General features: G+C 38.4%; 1 protein-coding gene across 1 annotated transcript; it reads left to right on the plus strand.

Moving 5' to 3' along the window:
• Positions 1 to 682: 682 nt before the first annotated feature.
• Positions 683 to 9,974, plus strand: LOC131780968 (peroxidasin homolog pxn-2-like). Its single transcript, XM_066162084.1, has 8 exons — positions 683 to 733; positions 3,866 to 4,328; positions 5,558 to 6,336; positions 7,143 to 7,321; positions 7,397 to 7,710; positions 7,982 to 8,235; positions 9,089 to 9,425; positions 9,521 to 9,974. The coding sequence occupies exons 2-8, from the start codon at positions 3,871 to 3,873 to the stop codon at positions 9,576 to 9,578; spliced, it is 2,379 nt and encodes a 792-aa protein (XP_066018181.1). The 5' UTR covers positions 683 to 733; positions 3,866 to 3,870; the 3' UTR covers positions 9,579 to 9,974.
• The last annotated feature ends 10,370 nt before the right edge of the window (positions 9,975 to 20,344 follow it).

The raw sequence follows: 20,344 nt of genomic DNA on the forward strand, positions 1-20,344 counted from the left end.
GATATGCAGACAAACATCGAATTTTCCTCATAGCTTTTATTTGAGGTTTTCTGCATTTTTTCCCTCCACATTTACTGAACTTGAAGCTGTCCCTAACTGTCACGCCACAGCGATCTCAAGGCAACATTCTACGAAACCAACGTGACCTCCCGAGCTTTAAAACATGTTTGGTACGTTCAAGCTTGACCACTGAAACAAAAACAACGTAATTCTTTGAATCGCTTGGCATTTCTAAATAACCTCGAATATTCCAAATAGTCTGATCAGAAGCATAGAATTCCTAATTGGCTCGGAGAATTTATCCAATTAAAAGACAATTCCATACATGATTTGGAACTGCTTGACATTTCTAAACAAAGATCCGAAATTCTTAAGAAAGTTGGACGAACCTTCTCATGGAAATTCTATGAAAATTTCTGACTACCGGGCATTTAGTCTATTTGAAACCGTGCTCGGCTGCCGGGCTTTAAGTCACAGCGTGAATTGCAACCCTTTTGAACAGCTACCTTATCTTAAATTATAGACAAATCAAGTATTTTCTCGGTGCAAAAAATCGATCAACAAAAAACCATTGTTTTTGGCAAATATTCATTTTGATTGCATCAAAATTATCACAACAAAAGTCGCATTGAACCGATAAAGTTCCTGTTTGGGGTTATAAAATAACAAATTTTAAGTCAGAAAGGTTAGAGCTGTTCGGTAGTTTCTTTGCGAAGAATTAACTGACTCGAAGGTAAGAATGAATTGTGTACGTTAGTTACATGTATCTACACCAATACTTTATTCATTGTTTCCTACATTATTTAATAGCCTTAGGGTCATCAAAAAGTCTTTATAACTCTAGTCTAAAAGCATCGTTCTCGCGTCATAACAGACCGAAAACGTAGTCGAAGGGTTTCAGACGAGATCAGATTAAGCCGTAATTTTTTTCCGAAAAGAATCGACTGTTTTCAAATCAAAGACCTGACCGTAGTTATTGGTTAATTAGCCTCTGTAAGGATATTGGTGTTAATCATAGCGTTAAAAAGATCAGTAAACTTAACCAATCAATATGTGTAGACTATATTGAGAATAATACATGGGCGCGCGTAGATATGGAATTTCTCTTCGAGTGTTCAACTCGTCACCTTACTCGTTCGCTGCGCTTACTCGTGAGCTATCGAGTTGAACATGAGAAGAGAAATTCCATATCCACGAGCAACATGTATTATTTCGATTATCGTGTAAACACAATAGTCTTTTACTGGAAAGAAAAGTCGACTTTATTAACGAATGAAAATAAAAGGATCAACGATCCCCGAATAAAAATTGTAATGTGCATTGGCGCTAAGGCTCGAGATGAAAAAATGCCTTAAATCACTACGAAATCAACAATGGGCGTAATTTTCAATAAATAATTAACTTAGTCCTAACAGACAAAAGAAATCTTTCAGGTACACAGCCAAAATCGGCCTGTGGCAAAACTTGCAGTTATCGATTTTCGTTCTAAGCCGCGAGAAATGCCATCACCAGAGCCACTGAATACGAAACTTTTGGTTTTTCATTTCGTGTTTTGGTTTTTTTCCCCTTCTAGGAAATTTTAACATCACTTTCTGTAAGCGATAAGGATTTTTCAGTGTTTTAATAGTCATAATCCGAGAAAAACTCCGTCAAACAACCATGGATTAAGAATAGTGAAGGCTTTGCTGTTCGTTCATCAACCTGACTGATTGATGCGAAAGGCAAGTGACGTGTCAGCAACTGATTAGCGATATCAAACACACGTGACAAAATATCGTATTTTTTCGCGTGTGCTTTTACTGCTTTTCTTAGGGCTGGAAATCCTTGTATGACACCGTAGTTTATATGATAAAGTATGTTTAACTGACCAAGATTGAATTGGCTTTTTTCAACAACATTAGAAAAACGGTGCCAACTTTTTATTTCCGCTTTTCATAGCGACTTATAAGGGTTTTGTTCAAAAGGTCTGTGCTGATGAACTATCAGAGCACCGACATTCGGCTTTATTTAAGAGTATGAAAAAGAAATCGGATTTAAAAACAGGCTAAGCTTAACCTAACATTTTTCGAGATCAGAAACAGAAGCAGGAGTTTGTTTGTTTTCTTGTTTTGTTTTTTTAATTTTACTTTGGACAGTTCGCGGTTAAGGAAGAACCCATTTCACTTTTCAGTATCGCGGCTAAGTCAAACATCAAGAAAGTCGCCAAAATAAAGTGACACGCCTGAGAACCAGTGACCCAAAGCTATTGTTCGACGTTGAGACGTCAATTGTGATTTATAACTTGACACGCGTCGATGGGTTAAAAAGACCTGTAATACCTCAAGAATTCTAAAAAAATATTGGTCAAATGCTAATTGCTGCCGTTGGTTTGTTTACCAATAGCGAAAAAAGTAAAAGAGACAAAAGGTTTTCCCAGACTAAAACCTCGATGTCAATAATATTTCGCTGATTACCTTTCTTCTACTTCAGATGTCGATAGTCTATATTTTGTTTTAAGTTACTCAACTTTTTCAAACTCGTGAACGCGAAAATTAAAATTGACCTTTCAAAGAAATGACCAGCAACTTTCTCTGTTGGAGGATGGCGAAAGACGAAATTTTAAAAAAATGTTTTGTAAATGTAACCCAAACTAATTTTCGTACAACATTTCACATTTGCCTTTAAATATTTATTCCGTGCACGCTAAACTTTAATAGGTTGAGAACTGTCGGCAGAATTCATAAAAACCTGCAAACTGTAGCGAAAAATTCCATGAAACATAGAAAAATGGCATAAATGAAAACGCTTTTAAAGGCATTTTATTTAAATATATATAAATTTACAGATGTAAACCGACTTTCGCGCTTAATATTTGAAACCGTCCAAACTTTTAATAAGTTTACACTACAATTTATTAGGATACAAATTTTTCTACGTTTCACTCAGTTACCAGAGAGTTTAGAGTTTAACCCTTAACTTTACGGCAATTAGTCTCTATCAATAATGTTGTCTGGCAACAAAGTGAAGCTTACCTCAATCGGAAAGTGCCGCCATTAACACCTTCCACATAATCAAATAAAAAGACCTCCTTACACGATATGCTGAGTCACATCATATCGCCATCGATGGTTTGTCGTCAGAAAATATGAAAAATCTCCATATTTTCGCTGTCACAGGCCATAAATGTAACAAAAAGTTTGAATCTCTGACGACAATTGCCAAAGTCGGACGTCGGAGCATGCGAAGATGTCTTCGGCGTTTGTTGATCAAACATTTCAGCGATAATCCCTTGAAACACTTTAAATGAGCTGCCTTAATATGTCATTATGCAAATTTTACGTTGGAATTTGTGGGAATTCGTTTAAAATTGCTGCGTGAGTCAGCTTTAAGAAAAACATTTGCAAAGAGTCACGTCTTAATGCGCATGACCTAGATGAAGCTTTATGCCTCGGTGGCCTTGATCTATTGAAATCGCATTTGAGTGGTTTCCTTTTAGAAGCTTTTCACCTCCATTGCAAAGAATAAGTTTTAATCAAGTTTTCTGTCGCCATGACGCAAAAACCACTAAAGAAAAATCTAGCCTTGCGCTTATAAGATTCCCGGCAAGTTTTTGAAGTCTTTATTTTGCAAAAGTGAAAAAGAAAGTTGCTTATCAAGATATTATATTCACTTTTCAAGGAATCGAGTCTGTGTTTCGCAAATCAAGTTTGCTTTTTAACAATCAATCAAGTGGGATCACAGACGGCATATCACTCAAATCTAAGGGGAATAAAAAGCATTTACAAAGAGAATGTTGTCGTCAACCATTTTTAACAGTAAAATCAATAATGAATTGAATGATCTGTATGTTGACGGCTCCAAGTTACTTTGTTTCGCTCTTCATTAGACAACATGGCAGGGCGTTTTCTCAGTGCTTTACTGTTTATCTTGGTTCTGGGATTTGAGCGGGGATCCTCTTCTGTTTTGAACGACCCAGACCGGTTAGAAGGAGACACCTACACTACAGCAGACGTGGCGGATGACCTTGCCGAACTGAATCACCTGAACACGGAACTGGCGCAAGACAGCGTGTCGGCCGACTTTTGTAAAGAGATCAAAGATGAATTCAAAGCTGTGGAGAAAAAATCCATGGCTGAAGCCAAAAAAGAAAAACACGATAGCCAAGCAGCATCTAGAACAAGTCTGAGAAAAAGCTTCCAGATATTACAACATGGTAAAAGATCAGTGGTGGATGACTCGAAAGTGCTGAGGTCGTTACAGAATGAAGCTTGTGTCAAATGCGCCATACGAGACATTTGTAAGACGAGGAAGGTTTTGAACCTTCTAGGAATACCTTTGAACATGAGAAGGTAGGTGTTTCTAAAACCAGAACACCAAAAAGAAGTTCAGAGTTTAATTACTTAAACGTACATTTTCAAAAAGATCAAATTAAAATCTTAAAATGCACGTGAATTATCGAGAAATTGTATTTTAGTATAAATGTTGATAATATCGTAATCGTTTGTCTCGCGATGTAGTTACTTGAGATGTAGATCACGAAGTTTCAACTGCTTACTGCTAATCTTCATCAGGCAGTGGGGTCGACTGCTCACGCGTTGCCATTTGTATCACGGCGATCTTATGTGACTAGCGGATTTTGATCCGCATTGTTGCGGTAAGCTTTGGTTTTCCGAGAGGTCAGACTCCAAGTTATTCCCACGGTGGTTTGCTGTCGTACCGGTCTCCCTTTGTGTTTCTTTATCGTTGGTATCCACGGGTCAGGAATTTTGATGACTTTATCCCTGTTGATGTTATCAGGGTGAAGTCTTATGTGGATAGCATCCTTGACTCTTTTGGTATACTAGTGTGAGTCTAAATCAATAAACTTTACTTCGTTCCAAAGCAGGTGGTGGCCGGTCTTGTTGACGTGTTCAGAAACGGCGGAGGTCTGGGTACGGACTAAACGTACATCCCTGTCGTGTTCTTTCATCCTCTCGCATAGGTCTTCCCGTTTCACCAATGTAGACTTTGGCACATTCACAAGGAATTCTGTAAACTACGCCGTCCTGTCTAGCTGGATTGACAGTGTCCTTTGATCATACTAAACGCGACCTAAGAAAAAGAACACGATCTCTGTTAGGTCGGAACTCCCGAGTGACCTTTCGGCAGGAAACAGCTACACCGAATTCAGACTCAATTGAACTCCACTCAGTCCTTTTACTAAAAACGTTCTCAATGACCCTTATAGTATGGTTTGGTTTCTCAAATGCAGCACACGATTTTCTTTCTTTTCTTTTTTTTTTGAAGGCACTCGAAAGGTTTGGGGTAACCTTTATTCCTAAACTCTTTTTAAAAGGAAACTCTGACCCTTCTCCTTTAAGAAAATAGTTTACTATGGAATTTACACCCACTCTTTCTTTACATCGAAATTTGTTACCCAAAACTTAAAAAGTAAAATTCAAGCCACGGTACCTCAAACTTACTTATACCTTACTTCTCCTTTAAATTGATGATTTTGTGTGCATTTTTAAATTTCTTGTGACGTTTGAATTTCTCACTATACTTTGCAAATAAACAATTTATATTTCTTTTTTACCAGGAAAGAAAGAGAAAGCAAATGCAGGAGGAAGGTTCTTGAATGTTTGGAACACCGACCGTTAGGTGACATTGAATGTCCACATAAGTCTGAGGAGGAGGCCCGTTTCCGAACAATTGATGGAACTTGCAATAATGTGGATCAACCCTTTTTTGGAGCAGCTGGTACTCCATTCAGACGAGTACAACCAGCTGATTATGCAGATGAGGTCTCGGCACCTCGCGTGGCACAAAGTGGAGACAAGTTACCCAACGCGAGAGACGTGAGTCGTTTCGTCCATGGCAGCAATGCAGACCGCCGAAACCCTAATTCTCCATGGCTGACCCACCTGGCCATGAATTGGGGTCAGTTCCTGGACCATGACTTAACGCTGGCGGAAGCTCAAGGAGTTACTTGTGAAACTGTTCCCTCTACTGAGCCAGAGTGTTTCAACGTTGAAGTTCCGGCCGATGATGACGTCTTCCAGAGCAGGGATGTTAGATTCTTTGAAGTGATTCGAGATGCTCCCCATGAGTTTAAACCAGAGTGTTCACCAGGACCAAGAGAGCACACCAACATAATAACAGCTTACATCGACGGCTCCAACGTTTACGGCTCTGACGAGGAGGAGGCTGAACACCTTCGAGCACCCGACGGGACAATGAGAATTATGAAACCTCGTCACGGCTGCCCCTTGGGGGATTTTCTACCTGCACAAACAGATCCTGAGATACCATGCGTGTCAAAAGATCCTAACAGACCTTGTTTCGTAGCCGGAGACGAGCGGGCGAACGAGAATCAAGGTGAGGTCACCAAATCCCTTCAAAAAGACCGTGCTGTAACGACCTTTTTCAACCACCTCTATAGCGTATTCATATCGAATATTTATAATAAAACTGTAAAAATATTGTTACTTCTACACACGCAGACTCGCTCCATCAAGTTGATACCCTGTCGAGGCCTCTTCACAGACATCTCTGTTTAGAAATAACTGGAATGATGAAATTGCACCTGAGCCCTGTTTTATCCTTTTGGTCCTAAGGCCTCAACACTACTTCTGTCATACATTTCTTACATTATTAGTTCTGGGAATCTGTTGGTAAATCAAATGATATACCCTTGTCGATATAATTCCTTATTCTTGTCACCTTTCTGCTTGACGGAGTACTCATATTGCGAGGAAAAACCAGGGCCAGGTTTTTCAAAGCACGATTAACGTAACCCAGGGTTAGTGCAAATTTTTTAATCAATTTAATGGCTTTGCAAAGGTATTATTCCTTTTCTTTTTTTTTTTTCCTTTTAGTTTTAAGTCATATTGAGATAAAACCCAACAAAACCTTAGCTTTTAAACACGCTTATTTACAGGAGAAATTAAAGCCAGGATTAACTATTAATCCTAGATTTACGTTAAACCCCTTTCGAACAACCCGGCCCAGGTAGTGAAAGGATTCATACTCGACAACTCTAAGACCACACCCACAGCAGTAAAGGGAGTATCTTGCACAGCCGTTTGTCGGACATCTTCGTGTCCCAAGCCCCTCTATTTTATCTTGTATTGATATCTCTTTTTAACTCCTTGCTAACGATACATATTTCATGGATACAACAGGTCTCATGTCAGTTCATACTCTCTTCGTCCGGGAGCATAACCGAATAGCAACATTTTTTGGCGAAAACTCAGAATGGAAAGAGGAGCGGATTTACCAGGAGACCAGGAGAATAGTTGGGGCGGAATTACAATTCATTACATACAACGAATTTCTGCCACTGCTTCTTAGCCCCAAAACGGTAGGTTTTGTTTTTGTTGTTGTTTTTTTTTACTCCTAACTGACTTCATGTCTGTTACCTCTCTTCATTTTGTAGATCAAAGACAACAACCTCGCTCTGCTGAAAGGAAAACGGTATTTCAATGGTTACAACCCTGGTGTCAGTGCCCAAGCGTCTCAAGCCTTCTCTGTGGCGGCTTACCGATTTGGCCACAGTTTGGTTCAAGAGGAGTTTCTACGTTTTAGTCAAGAGGGCTTTGAACACAAATGCACCGGTGATTCTAAGTTAGAGTTCTCGCCCATCCCGTTACTGGACTTCGGTAATCCAACCTACCTATATGAAAAGTGCAATGGAGGTATCGATTCCATTTTTAGAGGCTTGATTAAGAGTCCAGCATCCAAAGTTGATGGGTGAGTAAGAGATAATTTTCAATTGAACAATCTTGTTTGCATCTTTTGTTTGGAAAAAGAGAGCCATTTGGGGGATATTGAGAGAACGAAAGAGAAGTAGTGTGTAAAAGAGAAAACAGGCAATCACAAGTCAAAATCAAACGAAAAAACATTGTACCCGAATACTTCTGATTTAAACTTTTTCCCTCGAGAATGCGCTGTGTAGATCCGCACGTATTAGTAGGATTTATCAGATTCCATTGATCCTTGGTTGGCTTGATTCTCTTCCTAGGCATTTTTCCAGCTCTGTTCAAGAAAACTTGTTTCGAGGCCCTGGTGACTTGTCCGACCTCGTATCCCTGAACATCCAAAGAGGACGTGAACATGGTTTGCCTTCATACACAACATATCGAAACACGTTTTGTAAAATTACACCAGCAGTGAACAGCTTCGAAGATCTAGAAAAGGCTGGTATTACCAAGAAAGATATAGATAATTTGAAGTCCCAGTACCAGTCAGTCCACGACGTCGATCTTTTCGTTGGAGGTATGTCTGCGCCAGCGTAATGCCGCCAAATAGCGATTGAGTATTGTGAGACCGAAACCATGTTTAAAGTAATCACAAAAGCCAATCAGAATAAAGGAAAATATCATAAGGAGCCAATCAGAACTCAAAAAAGTGGGGAGGGGGAAAAGCAAGAAAACTGACTGAGGTTTACTTTTCGATTCTCAGTGATTGGTTTTGAAGGTGGTGAGAGTTTTTTGGACCAATCACAAAGCAAAGTAAAACAAAACCAAAAGCAGTCCTGAATTAGTTATGACACTCTATTTTGATTATTTATTGTGTTTGAGGTCGAGGTATGTGCATATAACTTAATTTACTTTCTTTTCTGGGGAGAGAAACAAACTCAATTGAAAGTTCATGGCAGGCTTGTTTAAAAATGAATTTATTTCATGGAAAAAATATAAAAAGTTTGTATCGTGTAATTTCCCAATAATTTCGGTAAATTTAGATTGATTTTCTTCGTTTTAACTATCTGAAGATGTGTATGTGACTTTCTTGTTGCCAGAATACTGCGAAATCTTGTAGCGATTGTTAACCGGGTACACGTCCTCTGTTCTTTTTTGCCGCATCAATGCAGGGGATTCCGAACCTTCCCGCTCTTGTAGGTAATTATAACACAAGACTCCCTACATCATGCCTACTCTAGGACCCAGTCGTTTTAATCACGCTAGACCGAACCATTCTGCATTCCACTTTCGTTTAGCTCATACAACTGAAATAATGAAGCTCAGGATGAGGAGGGGCAAAGGTTTAGGCGGCCAATTAAAATGAGATCACATGACTGAAAACGATCCATAGCGTTTATAGCAAGTGTTGTTTTCATGATTCTTCACAGGAATGCTGGAGCCTGCAGATGCCGAGGGAGGAGCACTAGGGAAAACTTTTCAGTGTATATTAACCGAGCAGTTCAAACACCTACGAGAGGGTGACCGCTTCTGGCATGAAAACGCACCAAACCGAAGCCTGGACACCGATAAAACAGCTTTTACGCAATGCCAGCTGCAAGAAATAAGAAAGGTTACATTGGCCAAGATAATCTGCGACAATGCTGAGAGCATTCCTTCTATCCCCAGGAGGGTGTTGCAACAGTCAAAGATATTCGTCGATTGTAATAAGCTGCCCGAAATGAACCTGGATGTGTTTACACCAGATTTCAAATGTCGGCAGATAAAGTATGTTTGCATCTATCATTGCTTTGAAAGCAACTTCACCTAAATTCCGTCTGAACTTTGATTCACTGTTATTTGACTGTTTTGTTTTCCAACAGAGTCTGGAGTGACGCCCCAGACATTGAGGAAGAAAATGACGAAGGATTGACTGAATAATCCGTCTAAGAACATGAAATAATTCATCGGCTTGTTGGCTCTGATTAAAGGATTTGTACTTGATTTGCGTAGGATGTAATAGTGATTTTATGAGTTAAAGATCTAAATGTGGGTAGAAAATTTTCGCGGATATAGCTAGTTTATGAAATGTGACGCTTCTCTGTAGCTGGCTGAGCTGTTTTCAAACTTACCAGGGATGGCGCCCTTATTTTTACCAGTCGTAGCCTAAGATATTGCCGTTGCTGTATCTGAGAGGCATTAGGCTGTTGTTATTGTTGTTTTGTAGTTTTACGTAAAGAAGTTTTCATGTGTAAATCGACAAGGCCATCTAGATCAACAATTTTGGAAGCTTGTCATATTTTGCTTTAGTTATTTGAGGAGTAAACTTCATTGATGCACCAACTGGTGTCTCGTTATTGATTATCAACATATACATACGGAGCGGATCACTTTTCCAATATCGGCCTCTTAATCTCAATTCACGAAGATTTATGAATCGTCTGTCTTCATCACTTGACCCTCCTTGACCCTCTCCCCCCTACATCAATATGCATATTCTCCATACTGTTCTCTACATTTCTAATGGTGTTACAAGGGAGAATCTGGTAACAATTAAGAGTTTCTTTTGTTGGTGATTCAGACCACCGTACGGCGATTTTCTTTCCATAGGAAAACTCGATAAAATAAGAGAAAGATTCATGATCGAAGAGAAAGAAGTCGGGGATAAAACTGCAAATCTAATTGTAGTGTTCAGTCACTTTGCCACATGTACGACCACAAGATAGTTTATCTCAGTTCAATCCATCCCCTTAAATCATCGGTTATTTAGAGATGATCACAATAGTGAAGAAAAGGAGTCCGGTGGCTGAACTCGTTATCCTTAGAAGGACATAAAATTATTGGTTTACGAATCTTCAAATCGTGTTTTGCGCTGTACGGAAAAGTCAGGCATCAATATCACGTCCCATTTGTGGAGGACCATTAGCACTTTGCAATTAATTTTCGACTAGCTCAATTGTCTTTACTTCTGATACCCTTTTGCACCTAAACTTAATCTTAATAATGTCGCATTGACAAATAATCGAGGGATTATCATTTGTTCGTTTACCATCTCTTTTCAAGTTAAAGCCTTTATGAATAGTTACGAGCCTGGGTGAGGCCCTAGTGATTTTAACTCAAAGAACAATTCTTTTAAGAGTTCCTTGCTCGTCAATCATCGTTCCCTATAAAATTGACTGTTCTTCGAGGTACGCCTGGAGCGTCAACCCTATCCTTGCATCTCTACTGGGCAAAGAGAAAGGGAACTGAAGTAATTCACATAGTCGTATGTCCTAAAAGCAACAGCTAAACCCGCATGAAGCTACAACAATTAATAACGAGAACTGCGCTTCTTAATTAACATTCAAAAGGTTTCCTCTTTAAAACAACTCTTGTCCACAAGACTAAGAATTAAAAACACTTTTTGCATGATCATCAAAGCATTGTCAGATAAACCGAGAGTTCATCAACGATAAGTTATATAGCCCTCTCAAACACTAATTGTCCACGGCCCACCAACGACTCATTTACGGTGCACTTGCACGTCACGTACAATGAAGGAGCGGAAAAAACATCATGGCCGTATGTACAAATTTTCCTGTTTCGCTGACGACCAATATAGCTGAAAACAAACATGGACAAATTTCGACACAAAACACTAAAAGAAAAAGCTTTGTTGTGTTTAAATATTTGTTACAGCTAGCTTAAATGTTGCCATGATTCTTCTTTGGCAATACATTCTTTCGTTACTAAAGTGCACAAGCACTCGGCTTTTTAATTCGTTTCAAAGCAACATTGACCTTTCCATTTTCTCGCACCGATAGACTGACCTGTTAATTATATCCAAATGAATTCACCAGGGTGCAAATTTTCTCTGAAGAAATAGTTCCAGTGATATTTGCATGACAGTCAAGCAATTGGCAAAATATTCGTTAGCCGTTTGATTTTGAACTCTGGAACAACAGCAAAGTCTGGAGGCTTCAGTGTAACTGACGTCAAACTTTTGAAAACAAAACAAAGCGTAAAAATATGCAATAACTGGCCATCCATCAATTTCTTGATTTTCAATTATTTACTGTGTATGAAGTCGAGATATCAGCATATAACTTAATTTACTTACTTTACGCTTATGGGGAGCGAAACAAACTCAATAGAAAGTTCATGGCAGGCTTGTTTAAACATGAATTTATTTCATCGAAAAAATTTTAAAAGTTTGCATCGTAATTTCCCAATAATTTCGGTAAATTTAGATTGATTTTCTTTGTTTTGACTATCTAACATGTGTATGTGACTTTGTTGTTGCCAGAATGCTGCAAAACGGCTGTAACGATTGTTAACCGGGTACAGGTTCTTCGTTCTTTTTTTGCCACATCAATGCGGGGGAACCCGAACATTTCCCGCTCTTCTAGGCAATCATAACAAAAGATTCACTTCATCATGCCTCCTCGAGGACCCAGTCATACTAATCACGCGAGACACTAAAGCTCTTTTGCATTCCACTACCCATCAAGTAGACTTGTAATAAATGTGTAATAAATGTGTAACAGATACTTACCTCGTTTAGCTTTATTTATGAAAATAAGACTGAATAATTTACGACACCACGATTTGGTCAGGCTTTTGATTATTTAAGACTGATTAAGAGAATGCGTTCCACGCTTCATAGGATTTTCGTCGAACGACCTTGTAGCCTTTCGGTTCGGTCAAATACAAAAACGGCTCCTGTAGGAGCCACCCAATCTATAAAGGTCATAACCAACGAAAGTTCTATGTATTTCACTGTTTGACCCCATTATTTCTTGTTTCCGGTCGCCCCAGCTCCCACGCACATATAAACTTTCAAAATGGCCGTCGGTCAATTAAAATTTAAAACTTGTCTTGGTTCTAACTTGTTTGCAATGTTCGATAGCAACTAATTTAGACATGACTCAATCTGGGGGCGAACTTGACTTGGTGGGGTCGAACTCGAAAAGTGTGGGGGCGAACACGTTATAAGGTAGGGGCGAACTCGATAGGGGGCGAAAGCGATGGATACCGTAACACGTCCCTGTTTGTGGAGGACCATTTGCGCTTTGCAGTTAATTTTCGAGTAGCTCAACTGTTTTTACTTCTAATACCCTCTGGCACCTAAACTTAATCTTAGTAATGTCGCATTAACCAACAATCGAAGAAATAACATTTGTTCGTTTACCATCTCTTTTCAAGTGGTTCTCATTAAAGCCTTTATGAATAGTTACGAGCCTGGGTGAGGCCCTAGTGATTTTAACTCAAAGAACAATTCTTTTGAGAGTTCCTTGCTCGTCAATCATCGTTCCCTATAAAATAGTCTGTTCTTTGAGGTACGCCTGGAGTGTCAACCCTATCCTTGCATCTCTACTGGGCAAAGAGAAAGGGAACTGAAGTGATTCACATAGTCGTATGTCCTAAAAGCAACAGCTAAACCTGCATGAAGCTACAACAATTAATAACGAGAACTGCGCTTCTTAATTAACATTCAAAAGGTTTCCTCTTTAAAACAACTCTTGTCCACAAGACTAAGAATTAAAAACACTTTTTGCATGATCATCAAAGCATTGTCAGATAAACCGAGAGTTCATCAACGATAAGTTATATAGCCCTCTCAAACACTAATTGTCCACGGCCCACCAACAACTCATTTACGGTGCACTTGCACGTCACGTACAATGAAGGAGCGGAAAAAACATCATGGCCGTATGTACAAATTTTCCTGTTTCGCTGACGACCAATATAGCTGAAAACAAACATGGACAAATTTCGACACAAAACACTAAAAGAAAAAGCTTTGTTGTGTTTAAATATTTGTTACAGCTAGCTTAAATGTTGCCATGATTCTTCTTTGGCAATACATTCTTTCGTTACTAAAGTGCACAAGCACTCGGCTTTTTAATTCGTTTCAAAGCAACATTGACCTTTCCATTTTCTCGCACCGATAGACTGACCTGTTAATTATATCCAAATGAATTCACCAGGGTGCAAATTTTCTCTGAAGAAATAGTTCCAGTGATATTTGCATGACAGTCAAGCAATTGGCAAAATATTCGTTAGCCGTTTGATTTTGAACTCTGGAACAATAGCAAAGTCTGGAAGCTTCAGTGTAACTGACTTAAAACATTTGAAAACAAAACAAAGCGTAAAAATATGCAATAACTGGCCATCCATCAATTTCTTGATTTTCAATTATTTACTGTGTATGAAGTCGAGATATCAGCATATAACTTAATTTACTTACTTTACGCTTATGGGGAGCGAAACAAACTCAATTGAAAGTTCATGGCAGGCTTGTTTAAAGATGAATTTATTTCATGGAAAAAATTTTAAAAGTTTGCATCGTAATTTCCCAATAATTTCGGTAAATTTAGATTGATTTTCTTTGTTTTGACTATCTAACATGTGTATGTGACTTTGTTGTTGCCAGAATGCTGCAAAACGGCTGTAACGATTGTTAACCGGGTACAGGTTCTTCGTTCTTTTTTGCCACATCAATGCGGAGGAACCCGAACATTTCCCGCTCTTCTAGGCAATCATAACAAAAGATTCACTTCATCATGCCTCCTCGAGGACCCAGTCATACTAATCACGCGAGACACTAAAGCTCTTTTGCATTCCACTACCCATCAAGTAGACTTGTAATAAATGTGTAATAAATGTGTAACAGATACTTACCTCGTTTAGCTTTATTTATGAAAATAAGACTGAATAATTTACGACACCACGATTTGGTCAGGCTTTTGATTATTTAAGACTGTTTAAGAGAATGTGTTCCACGCTTCATAGGATTTTCGTCGAACGACCTTGTAGCCTTTCGGTTCGGTCAAATACAAAAACGGCTCCTGTAGGAGCCACCCAATCTATAAAGGTCATAACCAACGAAAGTTCTCTGTATTTCACTGTTTGACCCCATTATTTTTTGTTTCCGGTCGCCCCAGCTCCCACGCACATATAAACTTTCAAAATGGCCGTCGGTCAATTAAAATTTAAAACTTGTCTTGGTTCTAACTTGTTTGCAATGTTCGATAGCAACTAATTTAGACATGACTCAATCTGGGGGCGAACTTGACTTGGTGGGGTCGAACTCGAAAAGTGTGGGGGCGAACACGGTATAAGGTAGGGGCGAACTCGATAGGGGGCGAAAGCGGCGGATACCGTAACACGTCCCTGTTTGTGGAGGACCATTTGCGCTTTGCAGTTAATTTTCGAGTAGCTCAACTGTTTTTACTTCTAATACCCTCTGGCACCTAAACTTAATCTAAGTAATGTCGCATTAACCAACAATCGAAGAATTATCATTTGTTCGTTTACCATCTCTTTTCAAGTGGTTCTCATTAAAGCCTTTATGAATAGTTACGAGCCTGGGTGAGGCCCTAGTGATTTTAACTCAAAGAACAATTCTTTTGAGAGTTCCTTGCTCGTCAATCATCGTTCCCTATAAAATAGTCTGTTCTTTGAGGTACGCCTGGAGCGTCAACCCTATCCTTGCATCTCTACTGGGCAAAGAGAAAGGGAACTGAAGTGATTCACATAGTCGTATGTCCTAAAAGCAACAGCTAAACCCGCATGAAGCTACAACAATTAATAACGAGAACTGCGTTTCTTAATTAACATTCAAAAGGTTTCCTCTTTAAAACAACTCTTGTCCACAAGACTAAGAATTAAAAACACTTTTTGCATGATCATCAAAGCATTGTCAGATAAACCGAGAGTTCATCAACGATAAGTTATATAGCCCTCTCAAACACTAATTGTCCACGGCCCACCAAAGACTCACGTTGCGCTTGCATGTCGCGTACAATGAAGGAGCGGAAAAACATCATGGCCGTATGTACAAATTTTCCTGTTTCGCTGACGACCAATATAGCCGAAAACAAACATGGACAAATTGCGACACAAAACACTAAAAGAAAAAACTTTGTTGTGTTTAAATATTTGTTACAGCTAGCTTAAATATTGCCATGATTTTTCTTGGTAATATACTCTTTCGTTACTTCAGTGCACAAGCACCCAGCTTTTTAATTCGTTTCAAAGCAACATTAACATTTGTATTTTCTCGCAACGATAGACTGACCTGTCAATTATATCCAAATGAATTCACCAGGGTGCAAATTTTCTCTGAAGAAATAGTTCCAGTGATATTTGCTTAACAGTCAAAGCAATTGGCAAAATATTCGCTATCCGTTTGATTTTAAACTCTGGAACACCAGCAAAGTCTGGAGGCTTCAGTATAACGTCAAACTTTTGAAAACAAAACAAAGCGTAAAAATATGCAATAACTGGCCATCTTTCGATTTCTTGATCTTCAATTTTCTATCCAGTTCTTATCCCGTGAAATTCATCACCAATTTTTCAGATAAACAGATAATCTGTGCGTTAATATCAACGAGCGCACCAAATTGTTTCGTTCGTATCTGATAGAGTAAAAAAGAAAGATCGCAGTGATGAAAGCCTAGCCGACTGACCAAGAACTCGATGCTCACTATGGTTATCTATGCCCTATCGACTTAAGTATACAAGAAAACCGTCTCTGAGTCCTTTGTGCTTTCTCTCTTTGCCCGTACTCGCTTTATCTAAGGAGAACAATAGTACCGTTCAACTGCCGAGCGAGTAAATTGGAGAAGTCTGGCATTGCTATCAAACTAGAGTTAATTTTTTTATTTCATTTTTAGGAATACTGAAAAACAAACGACTAACTGGCACTACCTTTGAATTATAAATTTCAGACGTATAATTATCGTCGAAGATATTTGGTAGCAATTGACTCCCCAGCCAATATCATTGTATTTGTTATTGTTTATTTCATACAATATATTGCTCTGTTTGTCTTTAGACTCTCGTCCTTAAAATAGCTTTTGTATTCTTGAATTTTTCCGCATTTTTCTTGTTATCTCTCCATGTGAAATTATCTATGGTTCTTTGCCTGCTTATCGATTTTTTTACTGATGAACATTGAACACCGCGCTGAATATACGGTCGGAATTTGACAAAAAGCGCGCGTATCAGAGATTATTTTGTGAACATGGCTTTAGATATTTTGCACCCCATTGTGTAGAAAATAAAACATAAGCAGCAAAAATAAACCTGTGACAATCACGTAACTATATAGAAATTAAGAAATAGAATTGTTAAAGGTTGATTAACGCGCGTGACAGTAATGGTTGGAATTTCACTTGAAGCGATTTGATTATAACGCAAAGCAATTGGCGTCAAGTTGCGTCATAGCTTTTTTGTTAAAAGTTAGTGATACACGAGTTATCTTGACAGGAGAGCAAAATATCGTGTCTAAGAGCTAACAGCTCTTTTAATAGTCGAGTGCAAAATGCTTTTTACAAAGTGACACTTTAAACTGACTCATTTTCTTCAACGTGCAGTAAATTGGCTTAGATTTAGGCTATCACGCGTGAAGCGCTTAGTCATGAGAGTCAGTGTAGGCGTGCGGTGGACGTTACTTTAGAAGGAAAATGGGACGTGTTTTATCACTCATTTCCACTCACCAGAAATACGAATCAAGCACATCTAATTTGTGACGTCCTTAAATATTTTTACTACAAATAGAATTCGTGTTTTGACTTTTTAGAAAATGTTGACCGCGGCTCGATAACCTGTTAATTATGCTATAAGTTTTTCAAAACTAATGCTGGACGATTCAAGAATTTTGTTGCTCGAAGCTGCGTCCTTCGATAGATAATTCGCGGCGTTTTCGAGCCAGCAGCGATCCCTCTCGGTAAATTAGATGAAAAGTAACTTTTTATTTTATTTTGTGGAGAGACTTATCTTCAGGAAAGGTTAAATGAGAATTACAAGTCACGTAAAGCTCCAATAGTGCCGATTACACTTGGAGATTCACGCATCATACGATATCCTTTAAAAACAAATGTATTTGTCTTCCAAGGGCCGGGGAAGTATTGCGCTATGGATTTGCGGTGTGCGGTTTTTTACACATTTGATTGCAGTATTTTAGTGGTTTTCGCCAAATTTCAGTTTCAAATGTTTCTGAAATTTAAGATCTCTGAAACTGTAAATTGCGCGTAGTCTCCATAGTTGTTAGTGACTTAACATAATAAGCGAAAGCACTGGCCGCAGAGGGAAGGCATTCCAAATACTGTCCATACTTTCATTAGACTTATAGCCGGCAACAAGTGGCCTCTTAAGTCTTTTAATATTCACAGAGTTCGCTTCATGGACTCAGCCACTATTTTGGAGAGATGACATCGACAATGATAGCAAAATTAATCGTCATTCCATGTACAAATAATCAAGTAAATGAATCGAAAATCTACCTCTAAAGGAATAACGATACAACAGAGCAGTTGGTTTAAATTAGTGTCACAAGTTCAGAGAATTTTGGTAGGGGTGTGTGCATTAGAGGCCATTGACGTATTCGCGTCAGCCAATTAGATTCTAGAATTTCGTGCAGCGCGCACCGGATGTTGAGCAGTAAATAAAACTTTGGGTACAAAATCATCCTGCGCAAACCTTAACTAAAGTCACGCACAAAACGACAAGAACTTACGTCTTATTTGGAGTCACCTGGCACGTATGTTTTATACGAAACGTAATTGCATTGCAGTCACGTAAGATTTATCAAAAAAAAAAAAGAAAGAAACCTGTGTGAAATTTGCAAACAATGTATTTCCTACACACGTATAGTAAATAAAATATTCGAAACAAAAAAACCAATAAACTTAAGACTTATCAAATCGATGGAAAGGTTTATTTTGTTGATTTAATTTTTTTCTTGTAGGTTGAACAATATATTTTATATGATCAGGGCTAATCACAAGTACATAATCAGGCTAATCACAAGTAAATAAAAAAAGTGGTATTTCGTTATTTTGTGGTTTTGTTTTGTTTTGTTCTTTTTGACGTTACAACGCTCATCTCATTTACATCACTTACGGTCTAGCATCGATCATACAATGAACCCAATAGTTTATTATGGTATCGGTCCTGCCTGTTACAGATCAACATCAAATCCTTTGCGATCAACTCAAGCAAATAAAGTTTCAAGAATTTTGGATGTAGTCACTATCTCTGCAGAGGCAATATCCTTGCTAAACATAGCATTAGTAGAAATCAAAAGGCAGTCGCTAATCGCCTCACTGCGTCTTCATGTTATTGTGGTAACAAGAAAACAAACATGCGTCATGCCGTATCGCCTAAATTGAGGGATTTGGGAAATTATAAAAACCGATGTTCCCTCAAATAAATTAACCAACATAACGTCATCTACGAAACCCAGATTTTACCGCTCTGGCTTGCGGTTACCGCTTGGACACAAATGAATTCAATTCATTTATCTATCCTAATTATGTCATAACATTTAGCACGACTTCTAAATCAAAAGCAAAAGTTGAATAAAAAAAGCATAAAGCAAAGCACAGAAATGACACCTATAGTTTCACAGCGTGCTGGAACTACGAAAACTGTAACACTAGTCAATGGATTTCAGGCCAATAGTGTAGAAAACTGCATCTGTTGTGTGATCATGACAGAGTCAAAGCCATTGTAGTTTTTATTCTGTTTCAATAATGGCAGTTTTCGCATGCTAAAGTAAGCCCTACGGCAATTCGGACGAAAGCGGAAAAAGATGGAATGAGGAAGATTTTTTTTGGAAACGAATTTGTATGAAGACAAAAATAATTATCTCTATATACAAACATCGTCCATAATATCACTATCTGATCTCTAATATCAACCTCTGAGTTGGATCTCAAGGCGTGAAATGCTGTACTTTCTATAACTTCCGCTGCCCTTTCTTGTTCGGATGTGATGAATGCGGAAAATTGGACAGAATTGCGGCCAGGTGCGACAACTGCGCAAATTCCGCTTTTTCTGTGGGCAGAGCGCGTCATGTAAAAAACGAGGCCAGTATCACCGTAAAAATGTCAATGTACTTTGATGCTAGCAATCTGTTTTTAAACGCTTTTCATCAAAAGCTTCAACCTCTACAGCAAACGGCTCAGTTCTCGCTAATTTAGACCTCAATTAGTCTGTAATTATACTAATTTCCAAACAGGAAAAATTCTCATCACCCACAGCGACAGTCGTGAGCAAACAGACTTCACCATCACTAGAAAGTTCAGCACCGTCAAGATTGCAGTTGCAAATTCAGAAGAACAATCAATTTACCTCACACATGTAAAACACAACTTTCGATTTTTACCAAATATTGGACTGGTACCGACAAATCTGTTTTCCTTCTCAATTCTGCTGTAACAGGGGACTGAAGTCTTAAAATTCAAGATCAATTACACCTGTTCAAATTAAGTCTTCTAATTTTCCAAAAGATACACTCAGAATTTGCCCAAAACTTCGAATAAAAAAGTGAATGTTTTGGTTATTGACATCTTATCTATTGTTTGTATGGTAATAACCCTTTCATCGATTATTTTTAACAAGTTTATTAGGTGTTACAATACAGAATGTCTTTCCTCTATCTTACTTTAATTAGTTTTTATCAATTCTGCGCTTTACTGAGAAATGTCTCGACGTGAACCTGCAGAAAAGATGCCTGTCTCAAGAAGAGAAAGCTAAAAATCATAAAAATACTTTTTTCCTTTTTCCCCTTGATTTACGTAAACGGAGCTCTCAACCGAAGAGTTGAACAAAGAAGTCTTTCATCCATTAAACCTGCTTAGAATTCTTAACAATACAGAACTAAAACTGGGTTGCGACACGAAACTTTTTTTTTTCCTTGAAGATTTAGATACAAC

Source organism: Pocillopora verrucosa, chromosome 2 (genome assembly GCF_036669915.1).
Source record: "Pocillopora verrucosa isolate sample1 chromosome 2, ASM3666991v2, whole genome shotgun sequence".
NCBI lineage: Eukaryota > Metazoa > Cnidaria > Anthozoa > Scleractinia > Pocilloporidae > Pocillopora > Pocillopora verrucosa.